The sequence below is a fragment of the Polyergus mexicanus genome, unplaced genomic scaffold (genome assembly GCF_030449975.1).
Source record: "Polyergus mexicanus isolate NDT 795.1 unplaced genomic scaffold, iyPolMexi1.0 SCAF_14, whole genome shotgun sequence".
NCBI lineage: Eukaryota > Metazoa > Arthropoda > Insecta > Hymenoptera > Formicidae > Polyergus > Polyergus mexicanus.
Genome location: NW_027223334.1, coordinates 2,538,753 through 2,550,918, shown reverse-complemented (window position 1 = coordinate 2,550,918; position 12,166 = coordinate 2,538,753). Strand labels below are relative to the sequence as shown.

General features: G+C 29.2%; 2 protein-coding genes across 2 annotated transcripts in view; one reads left to right on the top strand and one right to left on the bottom strand.

The window, feature by feature from the left end:
* Atg4a (Autophagy-related 4a) overlaps nt 1-8,686 on the top strand; it is a 57,560-nt gene extending 48,874 nt beyond the window's left edge. The window contains exon 11 of the mRNA XM_070307590.1: nt 8,599-8,686. The gene's annotated coding sequence lies outside the window, so the exon portion shown is untranslated. The remainder of the gene's footprint in view (nt 1-8,598) is intronic.
* On the bottom strand, nt 1,062-11,578 carry Kz (putative ATP-dependent RNA helicase kurz). Its single transcript, XM_070307588.1, has 17 exons — nt 11,225-11,578; nt 10,379-10,555; nt 9,989-10,279; nt 9,584-9,920; nt 9,168-9,403; nt 8,482-8,833; nt 8,112-8,346; nt 7,850-8,030; nt 7,459-7,691; nt 6,959-7,179; nt 6,504-6,749; nt 6,248-6,437; nt 4,664-4,804; nt 4,383-4,586; nt 2,722-2,940; nt 2,546-2,643; nt 1,062-2,390 (listed from the first exon to the last, which is right to left on the bottom strand). The coding sequence occupies exons 1-17, from the start codon at nt 11,303-11,305 to the stop codon at nt 2,314-2,316; spliced, it is 3,519 nt and encodes a 1,172-aa protein (XP_070163689.1). The 5' UTR covers nt 11,306-11,578; the 3' UTR covers nt 1,062-2,313.
* Nucleotides 11,579-12,166: the final 588 nt, after the last annotated feature.

The window sequence follows — 12,166 nt, the reverse complement described above, 5'->3', positions numbered from 1 at the left end:
TGTTGCCTTATTTGTTCCAATTTGCACTTATTTTGCGCACGATCACCAATTCTAAATAAGTGAGAGGAAGAGCCAATATTAGATTTAAAAAATATTATTAATAAGTATTAATTGTAAAATCATGGTGCATTGCCAGGCCTTTGAGGTACTTCCAGTATCTGTCATGCTGCAATTTGTCCCTAAGCGGCCATTTTGAACGTTCACTTATATATAGTTACTTCCGCCCGCTTGCTTAACACCAAATTATCCCTTCTGTTATTCTTTACTCTTTGTTTAACCAGTTAACTGGTAAGCTCTTGAGCCGTTTTCCGTGCCAAAACTGGTAACCCATACAGCACAGAACATTGCAATTACATTGCAGCAATATTACAATCTTGCAAGTTGCAATGTAATATTGTTGAGACATTATTGAAATGTGGAATTGTAATATTTCATGAGAATGTTACAGCGACATTTCAAAAACATTACAAAAAACAGTTTTTGATAATCGCTACTTCGTTCGTTTACCACTATGCAGCGCGCGTTGCGTTATCTATCCCGTATTTAAGTTTTAATCACGATGGTTATATAAAGCTTGCAAAAAGCGGTTAGTAATATTAAAGGTATAATAACTATTTTTATCAGATTAATTTGTCTGATACAATCCCAATACAGAAAATTCAGATATTGAATTGAGTGTTCAGAAATCGGACAAATAATTATCCGAAAAAAGTTAAAATTATCCGTTTATTATCTACTTAAGCTTAAGATATGGAGTTTAATATTTATATAAATAAAATTTTAATTTTTATGAATTAAATTATTTAATCATTATCAATTTCTGAAACTTGTAAATAATTTATAAAATAGCGATGTTAATTAGATAACAGAAAATTATTTAATAGTTCCCATTTTTATATAAAAGCAAAAATTTGATAATAATTTTTTAATATGCAAAATGCTTCAAATTTAATTTAGATAAACTTGGAGAATATATAAAGACATCCAAAAGAGACGAGAAAAAACTTGTTGTAATTGCGTAAATTCACAATCTTTTTTCTTATCTCTCTTGGATGTTTTTATATATTCTCAAAGTTTACGTATTAAATTTGAAGCGTTTTGCATATTTGTAGCAATGTACTTAAATATTACAAATACGTCGTAACATTACTGTAGTCTTACATTGAAATATTTCTAAGCGGATATTTCAACGTTGCCGCAGGCTTGCAGTAACATTGCAGAAACATTTCGCAACTTCTATGCAATATTACGATGTTTCAATGTAAGATCTATGCAACGTTTTTGCAATCTTTCGGTGCTGTATGGGAAGATCGATTATGTTTCAAAAATCGGTGTAATCGTTTTTGAGGTTGCTGATTTCGAATCCGGAATCGTAATTTTGATATCGCGCATCCCTGAAATCATATGTCCAAAAAGAACCTAATTTTTTGCAACATTTGTTAGGATTCAGAAATTAGTCCAGGCGGACTTGACACAAAATTTAAAAAAAAACCCAAAAATATAAAAAATTTTTTAAATTGAAAAAATACTATTTAAAAAACGGAGTGTAAAATTCCATCATAGCCACGTGGCACACTCTGGGGTCGTGCTTTCTTGGTCACCAGCTTATAGCGGGAATATTTTTTCCGCTTCGTACTGTACTTCGGCTCACCATCTCGAAAAACGTTCAAAGAGAGTATTTCATATTAATTGAATGATGACGAATTTGTAATCCCTGAGCTCAGATTCCGATTCAGCAATCCAAAAAACTTTAGGATAGCAAGTTCTATCCAGATCCATCGAAATTATCGGAGTTATTCAATGTGCGCATATATGTATCATTACCAGTTTTGGCACCAAAAATTTTAGGCATATATATGCGTCATTATCAGTTAACTAATTAAAACGATCTTGGATATAAGAACGGACTATAAATACCGGCTTAAGAAACAAATTTTTAATCTCGATGTACAGGTGTGTGTATACGTAAACACGCGATAACATTGCTCGCGTGGATGCATTGCAAAGAGGCAAGACAGGAAAGAATCTATGATCACGTCACTATCCTTGTCCCTCCAGTATATCGCTTTACAGCCGAGATACGGCTTGGAAATGTTTCTTAGCTTCTCTTGGCAGAAAGCAATAATACAACAAGACTAACAGGCGTCCATTTTTTGTGAATTTTTTGCATACGTAGAGTGTATCATAATGTAAATGTGGGACCTACTTCAGCAATGGACTGGAGACAATGAAATTTTATCGTTACATTATAAAAAATTTTATGTACTATATATATGAAACTATAATTACAATCTTATTATTATAAATATTGTATTATAAAGGTGGCCATAAAAAAGCTATTTCCATATGCGCAGATTCCGGCAGCCATTTCTGATAGGGTGCTAGCAAAACTGAAATTAAAAGATTTTACGTTTGATTAAATATGTTTAAGCAAACACGTATTATTTTGTATATAAATATATATAATTATACGATTATATATTAAAATATAAGTTTATATATTAGAATGAATGTATTTACTATACAAATTGTGAAATAATCTCACATTTCTTATCTGAACTCCATATTTGCAATAGTTTATCTTTGGATATGATTTCGTGCGATAATAACGCTTGTACTATCGCTTGAGTGCGTGGTATTAGCCTAAAGAAATTATAAAATTAACAAAATCTATTTAATAAACATAAAAAAATCAAGACCAGATATAAAACGATAAATTACTTGGCCCAGGACTTAGTGATGCTGCCTGGTGTTGTCAGTAATGATGGTACAAATCGTTTCAATTTAGGGCATATTTGACCCTCTAAGAAGAAAAATGCGAACCACTTGATACCATCCACCGTCAACGGATGCTCTATATCCATCGGTGGAAGTTTCCACCCGGCTCTTCCGAATGTGCCGCATACACGGCAGATGATTTTTCCGGTTTCTCGATCATACCTATAAATGATATAAAAAATATCGCAAATACAATTATTTTTATATGAAAAATGCAAATTCTAATTTACATTAAAAGAAACTAATTCGTTCCTTCCTTTTGATTCTTCCATTTCTTTCTCTCTTATATAAAATAAATGAAATATAATAGTCTCAATATTTCAGCCCAGCTCTATAAATTAGCTTTTTTCACTCTACTGACGTCGCTACACTGACAGCATATAAAGTATTCATCACAATTCCACAGAGCCATATATAATGGTATACTGTAATTTCATCAGTGAATTCTATACTGGAACGCTCAGTGTATTGTTAGAAGCCGGGGACGAAAAAAGAGATAAATAGTTTGGGTCGCCTTTTTTCTTTATTTGATTTTGAATTGGTCAGTATTTTATCCTTTCTCTGTCTAGCATACCATTAGAAAAAGATAGACTGACGCCCATTTTCCCACTCTCTCGTCCTGTTTCCTTCCATCTATAAATTAGCATTCCAGTATAAAATTCACTGAATTCCCACTAAGTTTTACTGAATAGGTATTGTTATTTAATGATATGCATATCCTTATTAATAAAAACCACAAGTGCTCCTAATCAATATCATGTAAAATTGTTAGTGCAAATCGTTACATAAATTTTTTCATTATTAAAAAATGGAAAAAAAAAAGAAAAAGAAATTTTGAAAGTCTTGAAAATAGTGAAAGTAAAGATAAATTCAATTTTAAACAATATATAAGGCTGTAGTGGAGGATAGTGTTATAATACTAAAGATTTGATATTGCAGCATTGATGATGATTAATGCAGCATTTGTCCAAATAAGCCAATGTGATGCATATGGGAAATTATTTCTACACAAATACTGTATCACGTATAGATATTCCAAGAATAAAATTCAAATTTTATTTATGGTAACACAAATTGAATTAATAAAGTAAATGAATAAAATTTATATTAGAAGCATTTAAAATATTTGTCAAAAAACTTAATTTTCAAAAGTAGCAAATTTTCTTAAAATGTCTTGAAATTGTTAGCTGCATATTAAAAAAATGTCGAAGTACAAAAGATTAGAAATCTGTTCTTGCACTGCTTTTTCGCTACATTTGTCACGCGAGCAAATTTACAGTAAAAATACGAATAAAGAGGTAAAGTGTGCAATTTTATTCTGCATATACGCACGAGCACGCACGCATGCATGCATGCACACACATATGTTATATTACATTTATATATATATATAATAGAATAGGAAAACCGAATGGAGATTTTCTAAAATAAAAGAGCTTGAGCATTTTAAAATAGAAGGATTCTCTATTACAACAAGAATCATATAATAGAAACAATTATAGAAATTGAAAAATATGTAATATTCAATAATAATATAAAGTAATATATTTTTATAGATACTTAGCTGAGAGAGGAAAACAAAATAACAATTGCGATAAGAATACCTTGGTGGTGGATCAATTAATGGTTCGCTGAGATTACACAATGTAGGCGCGAATTTTGGTAACCATTCAGGCTCTATTGCTGTGACATTTCGCATGTAAATCTTATTTGTTTCATAAAGTTCTTGATAAACAACCCATTCTGGATTGGTCTTCCGTAGAACGCATGAGGAGTGCATGAATATAGGCTCCTCCATTTCTGATGTTCTAGAACATATATAAAACAGAACAAAAATTAGCAATTGTTTTCAACTAATTAAATTATATAACAGATAACAGCATACCTATAAGCGTGCTTCCACTTGATCTTGTCCTGATCTTCTTTTATCTCATCAGATGAAACTTTTTTTGCAATTTGATCTGCCATACCGGCGAGAATTATCTGACGAAGTAACTTAGCTTTCATATCAGTTGGTGGTGACATTCTGTAAATTTTTTTTTCATATATATATATATATATATATATATATATATATATATATATATATATATACACATACAAGAAGGGCTATTTTAATCAATTCACTGGAATATTTTAGAATTCTTAAATTTAAGACAAAAATGTTTCAGACAAAAGTTGTTTGGTATTGAGGGGTCATTTGATGGTGATCTTTGACCTTGGATCAAAGTCCAGAAGGTTATTTCAAGATCAACTTTATTTTTTGAATGAAACCTATTTTTTATTGAATATTCTTATAACTCTTCTTGAAAGCTTTTCTTTTTCATTAAATACTTTTCGAATTATTTTATATCTTAATCTGACATATTTTGATATAAAAAATAAAATATCTCGTAAAATATTTAGTTTTCGATAATCTTATCATAATACTTTTATGCACAGAATAATAAGATGAATCAATTGGTGTAAAAAACATAAATAATTATTTAAAAAAATACATTGTATATAATTACATACTTTTTCTTAAAAACAATTATTTTCCATTTATAGCAATTGATTTATGATCTCGTTCTCTTATTTTCTAAATATTTGAATATTACTTCATTTTAAAATTAATACTCAAATATTTAGAAAATAAAAGTTATTAAAAAAATTGTATATATATATATTATATACAGGCCATCCCAGAATTAGACCGATAAACTTCAGATGGTTATAAATATAAAGGACACCAAAACAATCCAGTTTTGCCAATAAACCCATGTCCGCAAATAAGCCGTTTTGGCACTAGCGAATCGAAAATTAACAAGAACAAAAATCTTTGGAAATAGTTATTGACCCCAGTTGCACGTTACACTTGGTTCTGATTTGTCCCAAAAAATGGAATAATCATCAGTAATTATTTTGGGTGCCCATTAGTAATGAAATTTTTTTCCTATCTTCTTATCAATTTTTGCTTTGCAAGGACTTTTATTGATTAATAACTTTTTGATAAACAACGAGGAACGACTGAAAACTTTTGGAGATTACTTAGGACCTCAAACCATAATCTTGACAATACATGTGTCTCCATTAATCGAAATATTTATCCTTTTCTCTCTTTTTTGTTCTTTATCATGTTCTTTATCATAAAAGTATTGTATACTTAAGAGTCGTTTAGTTTTATAATAGAATATAAAATAAACTATTTTATTGGACTGTACTAACAAAGAAACATTATCCCTTGAAGTTATTTTTCTTAATTTATGTTTTAAGTGCTTCAATATAAGTGTTTCGATATAAATAAACTTCAAGTATGAAAAGATAGAAAGAAGATATCATATATGCTATAATAATCTTATGTAAGCACATAAAAAACATAAAGAGCAAAAAAAGAGAAGTTTAATCTAAGGAAAGTTAATCCAGAATAAAGGAAAGATCAAGATATACAAAGATTTAGAATAGAGAAACTCGATTATATGATACATACTTTGGATTAATGATTAGATTCAAGTCCGGTATATTTAAATTAATTTCATTGGTAAGTTGCTGCCTCAGTTTTCTGATCTCAATCACAGCTTTGTGTCTTAAGCCAGTTTTCTCACAGAAGGGCAACAATCTTCCTTTAGATCCTGCATATTCGGCAAATCCGATAACTTTTATTAGAACCATTGGATCGCCTGTATGTAACAGAAATCTATGTTTTTGTATTTATTATAAATAAAAATAATTTTGAAATTACATACCAAGAAGTAAACTATTGCCTGTGCCAGCCCAGCAGCGACGCATTGACAGCCATTTATGTTTAGCCGAACTATCTATGCCAAATGCCTCTATCAGCACTTCTTGAATACTAAGAGCTGCTACCATGCATATTGTATATGTTAATAAGTTATATTGATGCGATAATGCCAACATTTTGCCATAGCGTGGGATAACCGGAAATGTGGCAATACTACGTCCAAGCAATGTCACTTTTGCGCAATATAATTCTAAACAAATGGATCATTGAATCTATGTAAATATGTTTCAGACAATATAATTTTTCATTACTATTATATATATATGCTTTTAATATAATGTATATATACAATTCCGAGTTTATATTTTAATATACTTCAATTTATATTTTAAAATTACAATTTTGCAAAGACATTTTGGAACAATATCTAAATGATAACAAATCAGTATATCTGATTACCTTGTTTCATCGGAAATGATTGTAATGCTCCGAGTATTGTAAGTCGTTTTTCCGCGAACTTTAATTGTATGATATCTGGTGGTGTGGGAAATGGGAAATTCACAACTTTATCTATATTCATTGCCTTCATTTGCAATAATAAATCATCCACTGGCTTTTTACGAATTTCTGATTGACTATATTCCTCGAATTCGTCATTATATACAGCTGATGAGTATAATCTATGAGAAAAAGAGTTTACATATAAGTATAAAGATGTCAAAACAAGATATTAAATTCATAATTATTATAAGATCTACTTTAAATATATAACATTCCTAAGGTTAATATTTTGAAGATATTGAAAACTTTTTTTTTATTCATAAATTAATAAATAGTTATAAATCTTGATCAATTGCCATAAGCTTCATTCTCAACAAAAAATTTCCTTCAGAATTTTTCATATTTGGTGCTCCTTCTAATATATATAGAATTCAATGTCACACAAAGTCACAAGATACCTGTAGCAATGACCAGGCCGAGTTCTACCGGCTCTGCCAGCGCGTTGCTTGGCTGCTGCTTTACTTGTATAGCAAATATGATATGTGCTTACACCAGTCACCTTATCGTATAGTCTTGTTTTACAACGCCCGCTATCTATAACATATCTAATATTGGGAATTGTCAGCGATGTTTCTGCAACATTAGTAGATACTACGCATAGACGACATCCTTCTGGTGGTGATTCAAACACCTAAACTCATATTATAAAATCAATTTTTATCGCGAAATTTCATAATTTGTTACGAAATCAATTTATTATTAATTTAATTATATAATCGCTAGTGTTTAAAAAATACTTTAATGCAATTAATTCATCATGTGCACAATAACCATGTATTATGTATTTACCCTAGCTTGTTTATGACTAGGTAAAAGAGAATAAAGAGGTAGAACCCATAATGGTTGTGTATTTGTCAATAACTTGAAATCAATAAATTCCTCATCTTCATCCTCGTCTAAATTATCATCATCCTGTACATTGATTAAATCTTCATGTGTGTCGTCAGTAAGAGATAGAGTTGTGGAATAACTAAGTACAAATGTTTTTAAGATAAATTTCAGAATAATATGAAAGATTAGAATAATTGCAGTATAAATATACAATACATACTCATCGAGATTAATAGTCGGAAGTATAATCGGTTTTTTTTTTCTCTGTTTATTATGGCATAATCCTTTTTTGGTATCAAAATTATCATCAGAATCATCATGATTACTATGTTCATCACTTGTCACTTCTTCCAAAAATGTTTCACTTTTTTCAGAATCTACCAATTTAATTTTATTTTTCTTTAATGGAAATAATTTGCGTAATTTATGTACGATCGTATGCACTTCTTGCTGGCCTGTAACCAATAAATAAAAAATATTAGGTTTAAAAGATGTATAATAAAATAAAAATATTTAGGATTAGAGATACAGAATTATTTTTCTATAATAGTGTTCAAAAAGATAGATAAGAGTTTAATATTGTTTTCTACCTGTTAAAAAAATTAATATACCACCTTCTGGAAGGCAAGTATGTATTTTTACTGTTTTACGCATTGCTTCATTGACATAATTCTCGTTTGTTCTTCTATTGAAATGTATTGTTACAGGAAATTGTCGTGCTTCAACTGTAATAACCGGCGGCTTAACTTTAAACAGCTTCATATTCTCTACAAATTCCTCCACGCGCAATGTAGCCGACATTATTATCAACTTCAAAGGATCGTTGCGTTTATTACGAAGCGGAACAATCCTCGACAATAGACCAATCAGAATATCGGTGTACACGCTGCGTTCGTGTGCCTCATCGAGTATAATAACAGAATATTTTTTTAATAAAAAATCCTATAAGTAAACAAAGAAATCTCATGTAAATTGTTTATAATATTTAAAATATTAAACATTTTATAAACATAATTTATTATAATTTGCGACAAAATTCAAGGTAGAATTCTATTTATAATTATATGCGTTACATTTTTTAATGTATGTGTGTATCTTGATATATATTTTATATTTGTATGTTACAGTTGTATTTTATATATTCAATTAATTTTTGTATTGACACTACATATAAAATTATAAAAAGGAATTTTGTCTGGAATTTTGTCGCGTTAGATCATCTAAAATATACTATACTATACACACTATAATATTATGCTATAATGTTATTATTTACATTTTGAATTTCCTTCAACAAAATACCATCCGTCATATATTTGATTTTTGTTTCTTCTGTAACATTTCCCTCAAAACGAATTAAATATGAAACTTGTTTTTCGGTAAGATTCATTTCTTCAGCTACTCGTTTGCTCATTGACATTGCTGCTACTCTTCTTGGTTCGGTTATTCCAATTAATTTATTTTGAGCATATCCAGCTTCATATAAAAATTGAGGAACTTGTGTTGTTTTGCCTATGATAAATATAAATGTTTAAATTAAAAAAAAAAGAATGCATATAAACATATACTTACATATATATATATATATATAATATTATATATATTATCTAATATTAGAGCAATATTATTATTTAAGAAATTAGCAATAACTTTCTCATTACTATCATTCTTGTCAATTCTATTTTTACTCACCACTTCCTGTTTCTCCAGTAATTATGGTTATCGGATTTTCATTTATTGTTTCAACTATTACTTGTTCTTCCGCAACAATGGGTAGTTTCAATCTAGTTACTTGTATCTCTGGCTTTCTATTTACAGGCACAAAGACAGTAGATGTACAAGCTTTAGAGACAACAGTTTTTTCTATTGGTTTTACAGATTTCTGAGATTTAGTTGGGACTGTTTTCTTTTGCCCATCTTCTAAAAAATTCTCATTTTTTTGTTCCTTTTCCGTAGAAATAACAGTATTATCAGAAACATATGCTTTATTTTCATTGTTACCATCATTTTCATTGCTGCTATCACTAGACTAGATAAACATTATTTTATTACTATTACAATTTTACAATTTTTATCACTTGGTTGTTTCAAACTTACTTCAAATCCAATCATATTTGGATCAAATGTAGTTTTGTCTTGTTTTGCATGATCCAAAATAGCGAATCTTTTCTTCTTGCTGCCTTTGATTGAATTTGCACAGAAAGTTGTGTCTATTGCATTACTTCCCTCTATTTCATTTTTCTTACGTTTTAATTTTGAAACAGGCATCTCTAATTGTCGAAAGTGGCGTTTTAAACCTTTGTTTTGCAAAGATGTTAAACTTGTATATTGTTGTAATTCATGTGAAGATGCTTGATATTTTGCCAAATCTTCTAACAATGTTGCTCTCTATATATTATACATACATATAAAAAATAAAAATAAAATATTTTATAATAAATCATATATTTTATCTTTCTTTTTTTTATACATAGAAGAATTTAATACCTGTAGTTTCTTCTTTTTTTTCTCTACCACTTTTTCCAATTGTTTCCTGCGTTTTTTTGATAACAACTGAGTCTTTACTTTCTTATGTATGTTTTTTGTTTTTCTTTTCTTTGTAGATAAGACAAGTGCATTACAGCTATCATAATCATCAGCACGATGCTCAATATCTATTACAATCTATAAAATTAACAAGCTATATATATTTAAGAATATCGAATAACTTCTGTATCATACAATTAAAAAAAAAATATACAGAATAATTATTTGATTTCAATTTCAAGAAAATTTTGTATACATATATTTTAGTACATAAAATAAAAATATAAAGTAAATGTTCGGTTTACTACCCTATTTAAAAAATTTTTTTTTTAGTAAAAATTTCACCCACTCTTTTTCGGAATTATATATATTTGTCTTTTATGCAAAAAAAAAAAAAAAAATACAAATATGAAAATATGTCATATTTATACAAAGTGAATCACTAAAGATGTTACAGGCTAATATTTTTGAAACTAAACAAAATATGAAATTAATATTTTCCAGCATTCCTTTCCATTGTTGAGTAATGATTTTAATGTTTTAAACTTTTGATTTTTTTTCCCCAAAAAGTTATTAAATAAATGTATTTTCATGAAATTTGAAATCAAATTTGTTATTTTTAATAGCTAATAATTTTTTTCATAGCGTCAAGTGACATATCTTAATTACTGTTTTTATAATTAATACTTTATTCACTTATAGATTATTCAGACAAATAATATCAAATATGAAAATTTGTTGAAATAGTCGAAAAAATATTCTACATATTTATTACAGAAATAAGATTATAATTAAAAATAAATTTACCTCCTTCATAGTGGAGTTATCAACTTTTCTATTTGTGACAGTCTCCGATTTCAAATTATAAATCTTCTTTCTTTTTTCCATTATTTAAAAATTTAAGAAACAACAATAGAGATTATAAACATAGGGTGCTTTCCAACACTAATCAAGCGACACGTGAAGTATGAGTTTATTTTATAGCTGAACCATTGGTCCAGTTTCCACCGAAGTATTAATTCGCATCTAGTGCGGCGTAGAACCAAATTTAAGTCGATGGAAATACGACTGATTGCGTTCATTTCACTCCCACTTCGATCAACAAGCTTTATCGGAGTAGCAGCGAATTGACACGAAATTTAGTCGGTGGAAACGGTTGAAAGTAGATGGTGCCAACTTTTACTTTTCATTATTTCGTAACCATCAATATATAATCGATATATAATCTATATATGTTCGTAACAGTTACCGTTTGTTCGTATTAATTATCAAAATGGAAAATTAACAAAAAAATTGTCAAGAATTTTGTTTATTTACATTTACAAGCAAAAGTTAAGTTAGCTCTACTGAAATATCGATCTTCCTCGCTTCTATTCTACTTTTAGTGGAAACAGTACGTTAAATTCGATGCGCACCGAAACAGAATCGGATTGACGACTTCGGTGGAAACTAAACCATTGAGTAAAGAATGGGCGCATTCAGAAAACACAACTTCGTCAGAGCATCGTCTTGTCAACACTCGACGTTGATTTGTTGGTTCTAGAAGTAAAAACCAATCACGTTTGATTGCTACTCAACGGTTGTGTCTCCTGAACGCACCTACTGACAGGAGTGAACATTTGGGGTCCGTTCAGAGTTACACATGAAGCGCGTAAACTGCATAGAAAGTCGTTCCGATTTAACCATAGATATATAGAATTGAGAGAAGTGACAATGGCGTTCCGCTTGCTGATTGGCTGACGCTTCTCT

Bases quoted from the DNA above. Each gene is read 5' to 3' on its own strand.
- Kz (XM_070307588.1), bottom strand. From the start codon at position 11,305: ATGGAAAAAAGAAAGAAGATTTATAATTTGAAATCGGAGACTGTCACA. The intron at 4,805-6,247 runs GTATGTATCATA...AAAAATTTACAG, and splicing joins AATCTAATCATTAATCCAAA to AATGTCACCACCAACTGATA. The intron at 4,587-4,663 runs GTATGCTGTTAT...TATATGTTCTAG, and splicing joins AAGTGGAAGCACGCTTATAG to AACATCAGAAATGGAGGAGC.